General features: G+C 44.2%; 1 protein-coding gene across 2 annotated transcripts; it reads left to right on the forward strand.

Moving 5' to 3' along the window:
* The first annotated feature begins 89 nt into the window (after positions 1-89).
* Ms4a18 (membrane spanning 4-domains A18) lies at positions 90-19493 on the forward strand. Of its 2 annotated transcripts, none has more exons than XM_074069568.1 (7): positions 90-246; positions 3423-3893; positions 6663-6776; positions 10429-10485; positions 12465-12578; positions 14558-14671; positions 19096-19493. In XM_074069568.1, exons 2-7 carry the CDS (start codon positions 3435-3437, stop codon positions 19288-19290), a joined length of 1053 nt encoding a protein of 350 aa, XP_073925669.1. In that variant the 5' UTR covers positions 90-246; positions 3423-3434; the 3' UTR covers positions 19291-19493. The 2 variants fall into 2 exon arrangements, with proteins under 2 accessions (XP_073925669.1, XP_073925673.1); XM_074069572.1 differs by having other exon boundaries at positions 3426-3893.
* The last annotated feature ends 1260 nt before the right edge of the window (positions 19494-20753 follow it).

Below are 20753 nucleotides of genomic sequence, written 5' to 3' on the forward strand. Positions count from 1 at the left end.
GACAGACTTTGGAAGGAGTGTCCATGGAATGCTATTCCAACCAAGGCCATAAAAACCCAGAGGGGCAAATAAATGCAATGTGAAAGCCAGACAATAGACCCTTTGACTCTCAGTGAAACTTCAAACAGGACTTTGGAGTTTGAAAGGGAAACCTCCTATTTCTTCCTTTATCAGGAATTTCTAGACCAGCTACAGACATCAACAGAGCGTGAAGAGGGACGGCCACCGGCTTGCCAGGACTGCAAGGTAAGACTTCTGTGCTTTCCTCTGTGCAGAATCTTACAGAGACTGGATCACATCAGGAGAGACACAGGACCTGGACAGGACCTGGGAGGGTATCCTGGAGCAGAAGGAATCAGGAGCCACATGCAGACTAGGGGCCAAGATCAGAGACTGTAACAGGGTTCACAGTGACCTGTCCTTGGAGATTCAGTGTTTGGCCACCTGGGAGGCACCTGAAGCATCAGAACAGGGTCTTGAAATGAGTGCCCATCTCTGCATGGACATAGCAATGTCAAGACAAAAGGCAGGACACACGGCAGGGCCCCTTCTGGCTTACCTCTCTCTGACTCCAGCTATAGAAATATGTGATCACGTTGACTTAGGACCTCAATCTAGAGCTGGTGGAAAGGTCTCTGGCAGAACCACTCTTTTGTTCCTGATAGGAAATAAAGCCAAAGGGGTCTTCAGAGCCCATTGCAGGAGCCCAGGTATCTGTGCTAATTTGCAAGTTTTTCACCTGTGGAAAAGGAAGTCTGCTCTGAAAAAAAGAAGATAGCACTAATTCATTTTCTCATATCATGAATACGGTATAGCATTCAGCACAGTATTTGTTACAGGAATGGAAGGCAGGCAGACCTTCAGTTGTCATAATTCAAATGTCAGCTTCAGCATTTCCTAGCTGTGTGATTGTGGTCAAGTTACTTAACCTCTCTTACCCTTAGTCACTTCATCTGCAAAATGATCAGTAATAATGTCACTGGAGGAATTGCCTTTTATCTGCAGGTCTGGGAAGCATAAATAAACATCCTTGGTTGATGCATTTACTATAAAGTCTCCCCTAGAAAACCTGATGCCCCTTGGAGAAGGCAAAGAATGCTCAAGGTCTAAGGAGAAATGGCACCTGCTGCCTACCACAAGTCTGTTTCCACTACTGGAGGTTCTGCCATGTGTGTGTCACCTGGTAGGCATAACATTCCTTTAAAGGAATGAAAACGTAATGAAATGAAAATAAATTTGAGTCACAGGTCCACCAGTGTGAATTGCATGATCACAGGCCAGTTATCCACCTTCAGATTCTCAGCCTCCCTTCTTTACAAAGATGCAGGCGTATGGACCTGAGTGAGAAGTCATGGTGAAAGCCTCTTCTGTCAGGTGACAGATGCCTTTCTTATGAAAGAGGAGAGTTGCCAGGGACTTAGAAAATAGCTGGTTGTTAAAATAAGGAAAAAGCTAGGAAATTTCTGAAGTTCTGTAGAGCCAGTAGTTTTAACTGTTAGGATTCAAGGAAAGGGATGCAAAGCCAACAAAAAGTGTGGGGCAGCTTTGGACTGCTGTGGATCTCAAACATCAGCACCATCAGAATCCCCTGGGGAACCAGGCATGATGGTGCACACCTATAATCCCAGCACTTCGGAGGCTGAGGCAGTTGGGTTGTGAGTTCAAGGATAGCCTGGACTACATAGCAAGACTCTGCCTCAACATAAACAAATAAATAAGCATCACATAGGCAGCATGTTAAAGCACAGATTCGGTAGGTCTGGGGAGCAGACCAAGAATTCACCAAGTGATACTAATACTGCTGACTTGGAGACCATACTTTGAGGTCACTCTGGAAAAATGGTCAAATAATGGCCCTTCCATTATGGATGGACTCCACCCTTCCAGAGATCACTTCTCTGAGCCAAGCTCTGTTGGAAGTTTTCTCACTGAATCTTCAGAACGCTCTTTGGGGAAGGAGCTATCACCATCCACCTGCGCAGGTGAGAGCTTGTGCAACTTGCTCAACGTCAGGCAAGCAGTAAATGAAGGGACTAAGACATAGACCCAGAGCTGTCTGATCTCTCAGCCCTGAGCTGTCTTGCCTTTGAGTTTGTTTTCTAGATGATTAATATCAAATAGTGCCAGTCCAGTAGGGTGCACCAAACCCAAGCTGCTCATGGGCAGTTTGGAGTGTTTTTTTCTCATGCTGGCAACAGCTGAACAGTGGAGCACTGGAATGCATCCAGTTAATACTGGGGACCTACAGAGTTCAGAAAACCTCCTGGTGGCTTATTGCTGGAATATATTCCACATCACCTTGTGCCATAAAAATTGGTTTTCTGCCTGCCAGGTGTGTTCAACTTAGATGAAATTAGACCAACTGTCACAGCAATTAACAACAAGAAGCTTTTTCCTTAGTCTAAGCGGCATGCATTTCTACCTGATAATGCCTCCAGTGTGCTGAAGAGGCTATACACCCAACCTCCTGCCTTTGTGTCCTTGCTCATCAGCATAGAAAAATTAAGAAATTCCCCAAATCACATTATCAGAGGTCAAATCAGGGCCACATTCATGTTATTCCTTTCTCATCTATGTCTAATGCTGAGGATTTAGTAGAAAGTATGTGTGGCTAAGGGTTTCGCCACTGTCAGACTCTCCAGTACCCTATACCATAGCGATTTAAACCTAAACAAACAGAACATTTAAAAAATGTCCACATAGTCCTAATCCCAATACCAACGTGGATGATACTCATGAAGAAATGAAAAAGGATGAACATTCCCAAAGCTACTTGGTCCACAGCCCCTCCACATGACAAAGGCATTCAAGGAATCAGGGGAAAGTCTGCTTTTTCTCTCTGAAATAAGTTGATGTTGAAAAGTCATCCATAAACTACCTTATTTAAACCTACAAACTAGTTACATTCTTCAAGGGCAGGAAGTAGCTGGGACTAACACATCAGGTATTAACAGGGCATCAAAAAGCTTCTCTCTCTCTCTCTCTCTCACTTTGTCTCTCTCTCTCTCTCTCTCTCTCACTTTGTCTCTCTCTCTCTCTCTCTCTCATTCATCCCCTCTCATCTTCTCTTCTCTCCTCATTTCTCCTGCTCTTTGTTCCTTGTTCTCATTCTTCCTCCTTCCCCTACTCAAGGTCCTTGATTCTTTTCACTCTAACCGGCTGTGGCACCACCACCCAAACTGTACCCAAAGGGTCTGCAATGAGCAAAATAGCCTCAGGAAACCTGATCACACAAATCCAAACTCATATAAAGAAAATAGTATGATCCAAGAACTTGGACCCCCATGAAGGAAAGAACCTTTTCTTGCATAGTACCTTGGTAGGTGGTTTCTATTTTAATGAAGATGAAACAAAATTGAGGATGAGGAAGGATGGATTGTTCATTGTATCAAAGGAGAAAAATGCATCTGTGTGTCTTACAGCAGCTGTGTACCATGACCCAGGAGGAGAGCGGAGCCAACCATGTGTATGCTTCTGTCACCCCAGATATCCATGTTGCACAGCCCAGGTACTCTGTGGTCTCTGAAAGTCAGGGGAAGCCTTCAGGAATGACTGCTTACCCAGCCTCATCAACAGGAATCCAGTGTGGTACAGGAAGAACAAACTTACAAAGCCCACTCATAGTGAGCCAGAACCCAGCAGGAGTGACAGGTGCACAAAGTCAGCCCACTGGGCTCCAGGCTCCAACAGGAATGGCCAGTTCACAGACTGCACTCGGAGTGATCCAGTACTCAGTGGGAATGACAAACTCCCAGACCCTGCCTGGAAACCCTCAGAATCCTCTGAACACTATCCCTGGGCCAACGCAGACATCAAACCAGTTCCAAAGGAATATATCATTTACTACATTTGATCCCAAGAAATTCATAAATGAGGAGGTCAGGACATTAGGGGTGAGTGTGGTTTCTTCTCTCCAGTTTTGGTCACTTCATAAGCCCACCCCTAAAGCACTTAGATGGGGAAGGGGATGAATGTAGAGGGCAAAGGACAGAGGACAGTGGCAATCTCTGGAGGCTAAATCTAGGACAACTCTCAAGGTGCCAGCCCCACCCTGTCTTCCCCTCAATCCTCAATCAGTTCCATGGTGTTTGGAGGAGACTGTAAAATTGCTCAACTTTCCCCTTCAGGGGCAAGGGTCAGCTACAGTTTCACTAGAAAGACCATTGACCTGGAAAAGATTAACTTAATTTATGGGACTCCTGGTTAGTTTTCGTGAGAGGGTTATTAGAAAAAGAGCAAGGCTGAGGGTGTAGCTTAAGTGGTAGAGTGCTTGCCTCACGTACTTGAGGCCCTGGATTCAATCCCTAGTACAGCAAAAATATGAACGAGTGAATGAATGAATAAAATTTAAAAAGCAAGCCTAACCCCTCCCCAGTCTCTCTGGCTTTCTGTCTGGCCTTATGTTCTCTCTCTCTCTATCAATGAGATAGATATCTCTCTATCATCTAACATGAGGCAACTCAGCCAGGAGGCCCTCACCAGAGCCAGCATCATGCAGCTTGAACTTTTAGCCTCCAAAACTGTGAGCTAAATAAACCTCTTTTCTTTACAAATTATTCATTATACTCAAATTGAATTTCATTATACCAACAGAAAATGGGCCAATATATACCCCAACCCATCCCTTCTTGTCAATCCTTTAGGAATGGACGAGAGGGTTAAATCAAAAGCAAGGCATTGTTTGCTTCTCAAACTTACCAAAATAAAATCTTAGATTAAATTCTGTAAAATAATATCAGGAATACAAATGCTGGTCTCAAGCATCAAGTGAGATTATAAATGTGAGTGTGTATTCTTCAAAGGATAAAGATAGTATACGTATTGCATAGTAACTATAGTTTTATGATATGGTTACTAACTACTAATTGTGTTATAATTACTAACTAATGTCCTTATTATTAATACTGGGCAAATGCTTGTTAACTTTGACTCCCAACTATTTGAAGAGAGTTTGGAGGGTTTTGAAAATTTCTCAAAAAAAAAGAAGTCAGAGACTGGACAAACCAATGAAAAGTCAAAAATGTGAATCGTTCATGAATTACAATTTCATTTTGTGGGGAAATTATACTTGCCTCCTAAAACACAGATGCAATGGGTATTCAGACAAAATGAATCACATTGTCTTTTTTCAATATCAATAACTGATATTTATTAAGCAATTATATTCACATATTGATGTGATAAACAGAAGGCCAAATAAATTAAGTAAATAGTTCTCAATTCTCTGAGAGCAGCTTACAACCTTACCATTTTGTGAGGGCCAGAAATGGATTGACTAGAAATACGTGTGAAGTGCTATAAAGTCAAGAAAACAATTTAAAAGAGAAGCAGAAGATATGACATTGTCCAACAATTAGAGAAAGATCAGAAGATAGAGAGTAATAAAATAATGGGTAGTACCGTGAGTATAGTTACACTCTGGGATTCATTTAGAGTAGAAGAAGAACAACCAACACCTGTGAGTATATCTCCAGAATATGAGTCTACCACCAAATTGCCTTTAAAACTCAGAAATACACTGAGGTCAATGATTAGAGAAATTGAAGTAACACCCCAGCTTATTCTGAAAGATCTTTATATTAGACAATGATACAATTTGTACACAGGGTCTCCTAGTAAGCATACTGTCTTATGAAGGGACATTCACGTGAAATCTAGACCTGTCACCAACTCTTCCACTCATGGGCCATGAGAGCTAAGAGCATCTGCTTGACACTGGTCATTTGACCCCTGAGAAAAATGAGGCCCAGAGAAGTCAACTGCCATTCCCAGAACTTCAGGAAAGCAAATGCTGTAGGATCCCAAAATAGGAGGGGATTCATCCTAAGTGGGGGGTGTCAGAAAAAGGACTTAGATGATCCTAAAAGGAAGGAAAGGGTTTCAGTAGGGTGGGAAGGACAGAGGATCTTCCAGAGTGTCCATTGTCAAGGCCAGTTTGGGGCACATCATAGGAAAATATCTGCTAGCAAGAGAACATAGAGTGTGAGAAGAGGAACAGTGTTGGTAAAGGGTTTTGCACACCTCCTATGAGCAGAACTGGTCGACAAGTTTAGTGTGTACTTCTTTGTTTTGTTTGGTTTTGAGGGGGTAGGTCTCTCCCTAGAATCCAGGCTAGACTCTAACTCATGATCCTCCTGCCTCAGCCTCTCAAGTGCTGGGATTATAGATGGGTGCCATCATGCCTGACTTAATGTGCTCTTCTAATCTGTAAAAAACTCCTGTAAGCCAGGTACTATCATCCCCATTTTAAAAAGAAGAAATCCTGACACACAGCAGGTGTCTGTCTGTGGCCACACAGACCAGTGCCAGAGCTACCGTACAAGTTTGCTGCCAAAGCCCTGTTCAGGCTTTCTCTGCACACCTGCAGGATCCACGTTTGAAGGGAAGATGTTTCTTCCTGCGGTCTAAAGAGTCTCACCTTTTCTTTCTGCCCAGGGTGCTCAATCCTGGGTGCACTTTAGCATCACCTGTGGAGCTTTAAAATACACCTAGGCATGGGCCCTGCACCCAGAGATGTTGGTCCAGTTGGCCTGAGTGAGCCCCAACACCAACCACACCTTGAGTGAGTCTGAGTGCAGCCAACACTACAAAGTGCAGCTCAACAGCCTGGAGGCCCCAACTCTGCTGCCTCACCATGATTTGTTCTCTGTTCTCCCCGGCAGGCCATCCAGATCCTCATTGGCCTGGTGCATATTTTCTCTGCAATCAATCCTATTCTGTATGAGGGTATTTCTGTGACCGGGATATCAGGGTACCCGATCTGGGGAGGCATATCTGTAAGTACAGGGCCATGTGGCCTCCTTTCTGGGTCAACCAGCGGGGACAAGGAGAAAGTAGAGAAAGAAGGACCATGGAGTCCCACTCCCAGTAGGACCCTCATATCCTAGAGTCAGCCACCTAAGTCCACAGGTGCAAGTAAGGGTTAAGATCTACCCCCAACCCTGCCCCCAGAAAATCCCCGTCCTGCCTATAAGGAACTGGTACAGACATTTATTACCACATGCTTTAGTTATTCCACACTCGGCTCTTTCTACAAAATATCTCTTATGCACATCTGAGTCTTTGGGTTGGATGCTCAAGATAGCATCTAAAGATAGCATCTACTACTAGTCATGAGAGTGGATTGTAAAGTTTTCAGGAGTTATGTAAACTGGCTGTCAAACCATTTGGTAGCAGGATGTCAGCTGTTGTGGATATATATGCACCTCAGAAATCAGCAAATCCTCCCAGTCAGGGCCTTGTCCTTCTCCATTCTCACTCACCAAGTTGATGTGAAACATTTGCCAGCACAGCACTGAGTCCATATAATGTCACAGAGCTTCATTGATAATTATAAATGAACACCTTTGTCATATGATTCCACTTATCCAAGGGACCTAGAGTAGTTAAACTCATAGGTAGAGAAGGCAGCATGGTGGCTGCCAGGGGCTCTCCTGACGGAGTGTGTGTTTTCAGAGAGAAAAATAGTTCTGAGGTAGATGGTGGTGCAGCTGTGTAACAATGTGAGTTTGCTTGGTGCTGGTGAACGGTACACCTGAAGGTGGTTGGAATGGTAAATATTATGTTGTGTGTACTTTATCACAATTAAAAGTAATAAAAATTACATATTTTTAGATGAACACCCAGGTGTCTACAACCTAACTCAAAACACAAAGCATCACCAAGTTTTAATACCCCAAGAGTACCTCTCCCTACTCCTAGAGGTGCCAGTTACTCGCAATTTTATCAACCCTTTGTCTTTCTTTGTAATCCAACAAATTATACTTGGATGTCTAAGCAATGGGTGGCTAGGTTTTGCATATTTATAAGCTCGTATAAATGGAATCCAAATTGTGCACGCAGATAGCTTTATTCACCAGTGGACTTTTCATTTTTAAGTGCAGTATGGGAGGTGCTTTTCTTTCCTTTTTTCTTTCCTTTTTTTCTTTTTCTTTTTTTTTTTGCAGTTTAAACTTAAGCTCCCTTTTTGGGGTTTGAACTCAAGCTCTACCACTTGAGCCACCACCCTATTCCTAAAGTGCAATATGTTTTGATAAGTCTTTTTATTTAAATTACTCAAATTTATGGGATACAATGTGACAATTCTGTACATGAATAAATTGTGTAATGATCAAATCAGGCCAATGGAACTTATTCTGAATCCACAGATCAATTTAGAAAAAATTGACATCCCTATGATATTGATTCTTGTAATCTAAGAATATTGATTAGAATTTAACATCTCTCAACAAATTTTAATCAGCTTCTCCATTAAAAACATATGCATCTTTTTTAGATTATTCCTATTTTTCCTTGCTTATATAAATGTATTTTAAAATTACATTTTAAAATGAACATGCAGTTGGCTTTTACATAGTGACCTTCTATCTAGTGAAATTACTATGTTTCCTTATTAATTCTAACAATTTGATTCTAGAATCTTTTGGAATTTCTGTGTAGATTATCATATCATCTACCAACAATAACACCCATTAATTCCTCATGCTTAATTCTTCCATGGTTTTATTTCATGTCCTTGTCCTGTCATATCCCCTTCCTTTGTTTTTAGAATCCTGCTAAGACTTAGGTTTCAGTACCCTGGATTCAACCATTTGGGACAAAGATCATTTTTAGCATTTCAGATCATTCAGTTCAAAACTCCCTTTTGATTATACAAGAATCCGACAAAAATATACATTTTAGAGTACTTTGCCATTTACAACTGCTTCTCCTACAGCATCGCAAATGATCCTACAAAAAGTAATACAGAGCTGGGGGTGTAGCTCAGTGGTAGAGCACTTGTCTAGCACACAGAGGCTGTGGGTTCAATCTCCAGTACCCCACGCAAAGAGTAACATTAAGCAGGAACTATTACTGTAGTCACTTCACAAATGGAAGAGCAAAAGTGGCTTCAACAGTAATTCAGAGAGATGCCTGTCCACAAAGCAGGGGCACTGTGCCTGGGCAGAGTGACTTTCCAGATCTGCCCCAGATTGTCCTTTCTGAGCTGAAGAGGACTTTGACCAGCTCTGTCACGAGCCAGTGGGTTACTTTAAGACTTTGAAAATTCGAGAAGGTTGAGGAAAGGGGAAGTTTGTATTAGCAGAAAGGGAGAAAGTCACATAGGCTGTTTGAACCCTAAGTTCCTTGGTCTTGCAGACCCAAGGCAGGAGTGGCAAGCTCATTGGTGGAGGTGCTCTGGTGGACAAGTGTTCACCAAGAGCATCTTGTCTGCATTGTTTCAACCTTAAAGAATGTGAAGGATGAATTTTGTTCCAGAAATCCATGCATATGTACAAGGCCTGCAAAGCATGAGGTGTGTGTAGAACCAGAAGGGATTTCCTGTGGGATTTTGATTTCGCTTGTCTCAGACAGATGGGCATAAATTGTTTCCTTTATCACTTTCTGGCTCTAACTCTGTCTAACAACAATGATTTTATGATGGTATCAGCAACGCTCACATGCTTATGACCTTGTTCCCAGGCTTAGTCCCAAGTCTATTGTTTTTCACACGCAATAGTGACAGGCACAACTGTCCCTTGGGGAGAGTACCACATTGTCCTTCTGAGGAGAGTACCACATTGGCACATGGCATTATTTTCAAGAAGGCCTCAGGTGCCACCTTCTGCCAGATGCCCATGGCAGCCTCCCAGTGAGCCCCAGCTCTGCCCTTTCCACTCCAACCTTTCTGTCCTCTAGCCTTCCACAATGGCAGACAAAGTGAGTAGCTTTTAAGAGAGATAATAAAGCCCTGAGGTCCACTCTCCTTCTCACTTCAGCCTCATGACCCACTTGTAGGAAAAGAGGGCAGGGACCCTTGTCCATGCCCATTTGCCAGGTGGAGAGACTGAAGTTCAGAGAGGTTAAATGATACTACCATGTCCCCACAGCCAGCAAGTCCTGGAAGGAAGTGTCGGACCCAGGCCACCTCCATTCAGGCTCTTATACCTGAAGCTAGTCCTTACTGCCTCTTGGGTTCATAGGTCCATCACCTACCTAGGGACATCAAATCTAACTAGGACTCATAGGCTGGGTCCAGGATCACAGCAGAAGTGAAGCCAGAGCCCAGGTGTCCTATCTCCCAGCTCCAAGCTCTGCCCATCATGCTACTCTGCTTTGGTTTCCCAAGGTCATAGTCAAGGATAGAGCAATACGAACAAAAGATGAGTTTGGGCTGATACACCTGCAATGGACTCAAGGAGGCCCAGTCAAAAGGTGACACTTATGGCATCCTAGACTTTACCCTCCAGGAGTGCGAGTATCACAGCAGCAAGCACATTTGGCCCCTACTATTGGACAGTGAAGGGTTGAGAGGGAGTAAACAGACCTGCACATTTTGGGAAACAGGTGTATGGAACCTAAAGACTGAGGGATGCATTTCTGAATGAATAGATCTCTTTTTTAACATGCTGCACAATGACTCATTCTTTTTTCTTTTTGTCTGTGTAGTTTATTGTATCTGGATCCCTCTCCATATGGGCTGAAAAGGATCCCAGCACTTGTATGGTGAGCTCTAATGGCACTTTTGACAACCAAATTGTTAAAACTGTATTCATTCCCACAAGTGAGAAAAGAGGTGTCACAGCAGCAATGTGATCTGCCTTGGGTTCAGTACTTTCACAGTCCTTATCCCTCAATGTGCACAACTCTGTGAAGTTTCATTATCCCATGTTGCAGATGAGAAAATTGAGGCACAGAGAGGTGCCTTGCCTAAGAATACAGTGAGTATGTGGCAGAGCTGGGATTTGAACCCAAAGCTGTGCTTTTACCCATTGCATTTTACTACTCAAAAATTTAGCACTTATCAAAAAACTTAGCCATTTGAGAAACTCATGAACATTTGCAGTACAATGCTCTAGGGGTGCTCTGTGTTAAGCAAAACTCTAGGTCCAGGCCAAAAGGCAATGTGTGTTCATTTCAGCCACCTTTTGAAGTATTACTCACCTTTCTTTTTGGCTGGACCTAGAAAAGTTTGCCTTGAACAACTTGGAGTTCCAACCATAGGACCCAGGGCCCAGTATTTCCTTTCACCTTTGCAGTGTCATTTTTTGTCTGACATCTAGAAAAGTATTTGGTCATGTTTTAATTTTTATTGCAGCCTTCAGAAGTTTCAGGATAAATGAACCTGGTGGTAGCTCTCCTTCCACCCGGGTTCCAAGCCCTCCCTCCTCCTCCCGCTTTCTCTATATGGATTCTGATCTCTTTTCTGCCACTTCAAGGAAAGCGGTGGGTTGAGGAAATGGGTTGCCTGATGAAAAGTTTCCCAATTCCCAACCCCCAGTCTGCCTGGCTTCATCTCTTTCAAAAGGACCAGAAACACCTCCCCCACACACCCCTTCCCTGCCCAACACATTAGCTGAGTTCACGCTGCTATTTAATGTTCCACCTAGACTGGGCAAACCCTCCCACATCCTCTGGGAAGTTCAATGCCCTTGCCAAGGCGTCTGACAATTTCTGGATGTCTCCTGACCCCCTCTTGCTCTGATGTCTGACTTTGCTGATTGCAATCTCTATTTCAGTCTCTGTCTCTATTCAGCTGTCTGACAGCTGCCCAGACCTCAGCCCAAATGTGACAGGCTGCCCCTTTATCTTTATTCTCTTCTTATCGCCATCACCAGAGGCCTCCCAAAAGGTAGTATCTTGAGTAGGAGACAGTGAACAATGGAGGATGTCAGCATCTCAGCATGGAGAAGGAGATTTCTCAAAATTGAATATGAGACACTCTGTCCTGAAACCTTCCCCTGCCAGTTCTGGCAACCCAGGTTCCAGCCTGCCACCTCAGGGACCACGTCTTTCCCACTCCCTCCTCTCTTGAGGCAAATGTGGGGTTCCCACTCCTTTCTTTTGCAGAGCAGTTTGGCAACCTTGTGTTATCTCTTTTGAACCTAGGTTCTGAATTCCACTTCCTACCCTCAGCTACTTAGCAGTATTTTCTGAAACAAAGGCAGCCCCTGATCTAAAAGGACTTAACACATTGATTAAAGAACAATTTCCTGCTGGGCATGATGGTACATGCCTGTAATCCTAGCTACTCAGGAGGTGAAGACCAGAAGGCTCACGGTTCAGGGCCACCGCAGCAAAAAGTTTGCAAGACCCTCCATCTTAGCCAATCATAACATGCTCCTGTCATTCCAGCTACGGAGTAAATGTAAATAGGAGGACTGAAGTCCAGGTGGGCCCAGGCACAAACACAAGACCCAATTCAAAGGATAACTAAAGTAAAAAGGGCTGGAGGTATGATTCAAGTGGAAGAGCACCTGTCTAGCAAGGACTGAGTTCAGACCAATACTGAAAAAACCAAAGAACTATTTGCTCACCTCTCATTACACTTGGAATAAACTAGCTTCTTCTCTGTGCTGCCTACCCATCTCTTCTCTGCCCTCACTCCTATTTACTCCTACTTCCCATGCATTCCCAAGTGCTGGACTTTGGAAGGCTCTGCTCACCATTGCCTCCACATACACACGCACACCCATGTCCTCTAGGTGAATGGCAGCATCGGTATGAACATCGTCAGTGCCATCTTCGCCCTGGTTGGGATCATCATTATCCTTGCAGATGTGAGCAGCTACATCTCTCAAATTTCTAATGTGCCAGAGGTGAGCATTCCAACTGCCAGGGCCCCATGCTTACAAAGAACATAAAGGGCTTACAAGGTGGTTTCCAGAGCAGGAAGGAATTGCAGTGGAATTCCATTCTGGTATGATAAGCACTACATCCATAAATTATGTAGCCATCACCAAAGATCTGTGAGTGTTGAGAGAACCATAACATGTTTCATTTCACAGTGAGGATGCTGAGGCTCTGAGAGGTAAACACAACTGGCCCTTCTTATACCCATTCTAGCCCCTGCTTAGAGACAAGTGCTCAGGTAAGCAGTGGCTGCCACACTCAAACTCACAAGATCACCTCCTCACAGGAGGCTGTTGAGGGACAGCTGTCATGCAAATCAGTGGTGCTGATGCTAGAGTCTTGTCTTATTTGGAAACCCCTCCCCCAGAGGCAGAGACAAAAATTCACTGCAAGTCATATTGGTGTCCCAGGAAACACCAATAGGGGAGGACAGAAGTAAGCCAAGCAAGAGAAAGGAGCCACACAGTAAAGGTATTATTTTGATCAATGGTACCTTTATTAAGGTACTGTTGGAGTCTCATCCTGCTGAGATTTCAGACAATGAAGAACACACATCTCAGTTATACCCTGTGCTGGGGCAAGGGAGCTAGGGTATTGATTTACCACTCCACTCAGCCTTGGATTGGACACTGCTGCTGAGGTCCATCATCTCCCCAGGACTTCCTGTCTGCCATGTGTATGGGCAGAGGAGACACCTATGGCAAAGAAAGCCCTCAGACCAAGCAGTGAGGTTGAAAGTGAGATGGCAGGCATGGAAGTAGACAGGCAACATGGTATGGGAGGAACATGAACAGCATTGATACAGTGCTTGGGAGGACCAAAGAACAAGATCAAGAGTAACTTGCTCCAGCTGGTTCTCCAGCTGGACCTAACCTGGTCCTCCCTCAGCACTAACCAAGCAAGCCAAGGAAGCCTGGCAGGGCTCAGAGTCTTAAGCCAGACCTGTCTACAGGGATGAGGGCAGTTCCTAAGGAGAGAACTCACTGCAGGTCCCCCAAAAAATCTGGTTCTGCTAATGTAACTTGGCATCTAGAGGACACAGCAACAAACCAGATAAGGTGCTGGTTTCAGGAGTCTAGCATGAGGCAACAGAACATCTAAACAAGGAAAGGTCTGTGGTCATGGCAACATCTATTAGATCAAAAGGTGGCCATTTGGCAATGGAGGCATCTATGATGGAGAAGCATGCTAGTATAAGTGCAGCACAAAGAACTGCAGCTCTGGCAGGCCTGGGGCCAAATCCTGGGATCCCACACTCTAGGACAAAGAGGAAGAGTGAGGGGGGAAGGGAAGGGAGGTGCTCCTGTCCCACTGCAGGTGGGGCCATGTCCCAGAGCACACTAGCTCTGGGGGCTTCCTTCAGTCCTACCCTTGAAGCTCTAATCCAGGCAGGATCATAAGAATCCAGCTAAGAGAGCTCGGAGTCAAGCAGAGCTGATAACCCTCACCTCACTGGTACATCACTGAACCCCAGTAAGGACCCCAGCCCATCAAACAGATTCATCTGGTTGGGGTAATTGTTGAGTTATATCTCAGTTGAGGTTCCTCTCAGAAGCAAACATTGAGATAAGTAGTATATTTGAGAGAGGAAGCAAACACAAGGCAAGGAAGCTGGGGTATTTATATACCAAACCCTGGCAGTTGTTGATAGAGGGCTTCTCTCCAGGGGCTGGCCTCAGGCCTGTGGTGCAACAGCAGAGTGGGCTCCAGAGGAAACCCCAATGCAAAGACAGCAGGTGTTGACCATTGCACATCAAGCCAGGGTGCACTAAATGGATAAGACAAGCGGTGCCTACAGCATCTGTTCCTATGTGCCACATGCAGAGAGGGACTTAGACCTTCCAGATGAGGCACATGGCACTTGCCTTACATGGGCCACATGTGGACTGTCACCCAGACAGTCAACTCTAACAACTAAAGGCCTCCCGTTCCTCTCTGCCTCTAGCGTTATGTGAAGGCCATACCTGGTGGTCTCCTCCCCTTTGCCTTCCTCGAGTTCATCCTCACCTGTGTGGCCTCACATTTTGGGTGCCAGGCTGTCTGCTGGACCCATTTTGAGGTAAGTGTGGGCTCTGCTCCAGGAATCAGTTGTGGGGGAGGGTGCTGTAGCAAGAAGTGACCAGAGAATAGGAGAAGTGAGGCCTGAGAAAGGGTGTCTCCGTTCAGTTTTACTGCATAACAAATGACTCCAAAACATAGTCTCTTACCTCTATTTATTCTGAGTGTCTTGCATCTGGGCTCTGACAGTGAGTTGCTCTTCTGTAGGACTCCCTCTTACATCTCCAGCCATCTGCCCAGTAAGCTTGGGGAAGACTGGGCATCAGGGCTCTTACTAGAATAGTTCCTCTCTGCTCCTTGTGCCCTCTCATCCTCCAGTTCACCCTCCTGAGCCTCTTCACAGGATAGCAAAACATGCAATTCCCCAGAAGCAAGCACTCTGAGTCCCTGCTTGTATCCTTCTTGCTGATGTCCCAATAACCAAAACCACCCATATGGCCAAAATCTAGATCCACTGAGCAGAGAAACAGCTCTACCTCTCAATGAGAAGAGATACAATATCATTTAACAAGGGTTATGAGGGCCAGGCATGGAAGGCTCACACCTATAATCAGGAGGCAGAAATCAGGAGGATCACTGTTCAAGACCAGCCCAGGCAAAAAATTGGCAAGACCTTATTTCAACAAATAAGCCCAAATCCTAGCTATGCAGAAGGCATAGGTAGGAGGATCACAGCCCAAGGGGAAAAAAAAAAACAAACAAACAAAAAACCCTCTCTGATAAATAATCTAAAGCAAAAAGGGCTGGGAGGTCTGACTCAAGTGGTAGTGTGCTTACCCAGCAAGTGCAAGGCCCTGAGTTCAAACCCCAGTACCTCAAAAAATAGTCATGAATATGAGGATTTAACTTCTACAACATGCAAAACATACCCATCCCCATCCCAGGATTCCCAAGCATCCCACCCAATGATGGCATCTGGCTTGAAGTCCAGGATCCAAATCAGGTATAGATATGACTGCAGATTTTGGAGTGTGGCTCTTCTTGACCCAGAAACCTGCAAACTAAAATAAAGCTCTGCTGCATTCTTTTTTTTCTGAAACAGGATCACACTATGTAGCACATACAGGCCTCAAACTCATGATCCTCCTGCCCAGCCTTCCAAGTGCTAGTGTAAGCCACCATGCCCCACTTCAACATAATTCAGTCAGACAAGCACCAGATAACTCTGATACACACTCCTGTTCAGTAAAAGATAGAGCAAGATGCACAGGACAATTGCTGCTCTACAATAACTAAAATCCTTCAGGAAGAGACAGATATTACCCTACCCTGAAGACAGAGAATGTTTCTGGATTAGGGGTCAAGTCAGCTCTCTGGAAGAGTCTGCCATTGTTCTCTACTGCTTCCTGGGAGGGGCTCCTTAATCCATTTTCTCCAGGATCTTGACTAGGTCCTCTAGACTCTTGGCCCCACCCTCAGAAGCATTTTCCCTTTTCCATAAGAAATAGCTCATCTTTTCCACCTTGACAAAAATGAGTAGTTCTCTAAACCTCCTTCCTGTATTAAGAAATTGGGACCCAAAGGTCTTTTTGCACTTTGATCAATTTCAGTTCATGTTTGGTGGACTTTTTACTGATAGCGTTCCATTACAAACTCTGAGTATTTTCTATGTTATCAACTTATGGATCTTGCCATCTGCCAAAAGCCACACCTAGGATTGTGTTCTAGACATCTAAACTTACCAACATCTATTTTGAGGTTAAGCTTCTTCGGGACAAAACCCTTAAGATTCTTTTTTTTAATTTATTAGCATATAATATTTATACAGGAGGATACATTGTGATATTTATGTATGTGCTTATAATATATCTTAGATTTACCCCCTCCATCGTTCTTCTTTTTCATCCCTCCCCGCCCCCCCCTTAGAGCAACTTGGACACGTTTCATTCTTCTATTTCCATATATGAATACAAAACACAACCACCATATTCACCCTTTTTTGTTTGTTTTGTTTTTCTTTTTTTTAATTTTTTTTTATTCATATGTGCATACAATGCTTGGGTCATTTCTCCCCCCTCCCCCCACCCCCTCCCTTACCACCCACCTCGCCCCTTCCCTCTCCCCCCCCCCATACCCGGCAGAAACTATTCTGCCCTTATCTCTAATTTTGTTGTAGAGAGAGTATAAGCCATAATAAGAAGGAACAAGGGTTTTTGCTACTTGAGATAAGGATAGCTATACAGGGAGTTGACTCACATTACTTTCCTGTGCGTGTGTGTTACCTTCTAGGTTAATTCTTCTTGATCTAATCTTTTCTCTAGTTCCTGGTCCCCTTCTCCTATTAGCCTCAGTTGCTTGTAAGGTATCTGCTTTAGTTTCTCTGCTTTGAGGGCAACAAATGCTATCTAGTTTTTTAGGTGTCTTATCCATCCTCATATCTCCCTTGTGTGCTCTCGCTTTTATCTTGTGATCAAAGTCCAATCACCTTGTTGTGTTTGCCCTTGATCTAATGTCCGCATATGCGGGAGAACATATGATTTTTGGTCTTTTGGGCCAGGCTAACCTCACTCAGAATGATGTTCTCCAATTCTATCCATTTACCAGTGAATGATAACATTTCATTCTTCTTCATGGCTGCATAAAATTCCATTGTATACAGATACCACATTTTCTTAATCCATTCGTCAGTGCTGGGGCATCTTGGCTGTTTCCATAATTTGGCTATTGTGAATAGTGCTGCAATAAACATGGGTGTGCAGGTGCCTCTGGAGTAACCTGTGTCACAGTCTTTTGGGTATATCCCCAAGAGTGGTATTGCTAGATCATATTTTCACCCTTTTCTTATTCCCACCAACTCTCACTGGTATCCAGCCCTGGAAAAGACCTATTTCATCCCCCTGGTCTTCATTTTTTTTTTTTTTTGAGTATCTATTGATAGCCCAAGGGGGTTTTGCCTTGGTACTCCAGGCCTGTATATATTGTGCTTTAATCAAATTACCCACACACACACACTGTTATTCACTCATTCTCAATCACCATGCTCCCCCAGTATTCAACAGCTTGCAATACAATGCATTATATTACATTCATATGTAATGAAATAGTGAGCTATTTCATTATTTTTCATTCTTTAACATTTTCTTTCCCTCTCCCACCACCTGTGGTCCCCTCAGACAGACTCACTAACACATTTTGTTCTCTCTCTCACTACATATATGTATATGTCTATATACGACCATATACATACCTATATTTACATTTAACTTATAGGTTTAGCTTCCACATATGAGGGAAAACATGCAACCTTTGACTTTTTGAGCCTGGCTTACTTTCCTTAACATGAAGTAAGTTTCACCATTCATTCACCTGCGAACAACATGCTTACATTCTTCTTTATGCCAAGCCCTTAAGGTTCTTAGAAACCTTTCTGTCTAGCCAAAAGAGTCTAATAGGCACAAGCGTCAGTCTTTCAAAAGTCTTAACAAAGAATTGTATAGACATAACCTTTATTGTATAGATCAAACCCTGATTTGACTTTAATTCTCAAGCCTAAATTTACTTTGAATGTCATTTATCCACTGGGGACTTCAGAAATAAGAAACTCTTGTTTTCCAACTCATCAAGTCCTGGGCCCTCTATGTCCCCTCCGAATACTACTTGTCTTCCTTCTTTATCTCCTGTCTTTCTTACAGTACTTTATTTCATGTAGTTAAAGCACCAAAGTGACATTTCCAATATTCTGCCTGATGACTTCCTTAGCCAAATCCAAAAGTTTGTAGACATATTTTGTATCTTCCAAACTGCAACAGTGCTCCCCCACTATATTATGTGAAAGCTATTTATCCAAACTGCTGTCTTCTCTCTCCTACAGCTTTCTCAGTCTGGTTCCAGCCTTTGTCAGAAGTTTACTCACTATTTCTCCATCTCCCATCTACCACTCAGTTCCAAAACCAGTATATGTATTGGATTTCTGTTTCACTACTTCTAGCCACTGAACTCTGTGTCAATTAGCTTTTTCTGCCTATCAAATAACCCCAAAACTCAATGACTTTGACCCTAGCATTGTTGCCAGGGTTGATGTACCTTTTTACACAACAGTTCATGATCCTCTGGGTCAGTGGACAGTTCTCATCTGCTGGGTTTGCTGAGTCTGCAGTTACTCATGGAGTTTCCCAGTGACTGGATGACCTCAGATGACTCACTGGCATGTCTGATGGTTGACAAGCTGGCTGTCAACAGGGAAAAGTGGGCCACTTGTGTCTCTCATTGTGCAGCAGGCCAGCCCAGGCTTCTTTATGTTTCCAGAGAGCAATGAGAGAACAAGTCCCAGTGGGCAAAACCTTCACAGGTCTCTACTTGTGTCACTTTTACTATGTCCCCTTACCCAAAGAAAGGCATGTGACCAAGCCCAGCATCAGTGAGACAGGGTCTGCCCAAAGCATGGGAACAGAGGAAAATGATGACCTCGTGTGTTTTGCCTTTCAGAACATGACAGTGATTCCATCCATATTCCATAGCAATGCAACCAATATGACCACCGGCTCTGTCAACACCACCGCTGGCCCTTTCAACACCACTGGCCCTGTCAGTGTTACCACCAACCCAACCAACCCTGTTTTCTCCAACAATGTTCCTCCTGAGTTCTTATACAAAAATATAGCTGATTGTGCCCAGAAATAGAAAACACAGGGTACCCCATCTTGCTGACAAGGAAAGCCGCTGCAGTAGCATCTTTCCTTCTCCCTGAAACTCCCATGACCTTGACCCTAGCATTGTTGCTAGGCCAAAATGAATACCCATCCACACACACACACACACCCCTAAGCTTCATTTTTGTTTGTTATTGTACCTTTTAATTCATAAATATTTAACCTTTGGCTCCAGATCTCTTTTAATCTTGACGAACTGCAAGGTGTATTTTTGCTCCATTGTTCCTGGTGTGTGCTCTCTGCTGAGAGGACAGTTCTAAATTGGTCTGCAGTCTAACCGGAGGTCCAACCCCTAACCATCTTCCCCCAGCTCTAACCCTGACAAGGTTACCCTCCAAGAAACAAAAGGAGCAGTGCAGGGCATGTACACTGGGGCCACAGGTGTGTGAGCCCAGCACTCCTGGTATGTAAGTGCAGGAGAGAATGGGTGCTTCCTGCTGGAGCTATAGAAAGCAAGCCCCACTCTGCACCAGAGAAAGCACTGTACAGGTTGGGCAATGGTAGGTAGATACACTAGTGTAGAACACAGTATTACTTAATAAGAGAATACTTTCCTCAGCTGCACAAAGATGCTCTATGGGCTAGCAGTGTCCCCATAATGTACCTTCCAGACTGCAGAGTTGGCTGCAGAGGCGCCCCCCTCATCTCTTCCCTCCTCTCTCTTCTGTTCCCCTGTCCTCTTCCTGATTCCAGCCTTCCAAAAGTCTACATGGGCAGGTGATAGGAGCAAGAAGGTAGCAGTGGCTCCTTACAGACCTCCAGGGTTATTTCCAGTTAAAGCATCTACAAGGGACTTGTCTCTTGCTAATTTGACCCCTGCTCCTAGCATTGCTTCAGTAAATGATTACATTCAAGCATCTCTTTTCTACCTGCAGTGAAGAAAGGGGTGACAAAATGAGTAAAGGACCATAAACTTCTATGCTGCTGCTCCCACCAGCCGAACACTCCCCACGATTATAACCTGTGTTATAATTGGTGACACATCGTGTCACCAATCAGCAGAGAGCCCTTGACCACCACACCCCCTGAGAACGTGGCTCCCAATTCAAATGCAGGAGCCACAGCTCTGGGGGATAAAAGGCAGTGGGTAGCTAACATACGCACAGCACACATATTTCACTAAGCACAGGTATTGAATCTCCAACTATATAGATTGATAAATACAATATAGATAGATATTCTTGGCCCATTTTACAGATGAGGAAACTGAGGCTCAGGAAAGCTCTGCTTTGAGCCACAGTCACTAAGTAGTAGATATGAAGGATTCCCATGGTCCTTCTAACCATAGCCCAGCTCTTTCTACCACCCACCACAGCTCATGCCCTTTCCCTTTGTCCCTAAAGCCTCCTTGTGCAGATAAGGCACTGCTGTCTGGGGAGCAGTGCCTGTGCTCAGGGGGCTGGTTCCTGGGAGAGTAGTCGGCAGGAACCCTTG

This window comes from Castor canadensis, chromosome 1 (genome assembly GCF_047511655.1).
Source record: "Castor canadensis chromosome 1, mCasCan1.hap1v2, whole genome shotgun sequence".
In the NCBI taxonomy this organism is placed as follows: Eukaryota; Metazoa; Chordata; class Mammalia; order Rodentia; family Castoridae; genus Castor; species Castor canadensis.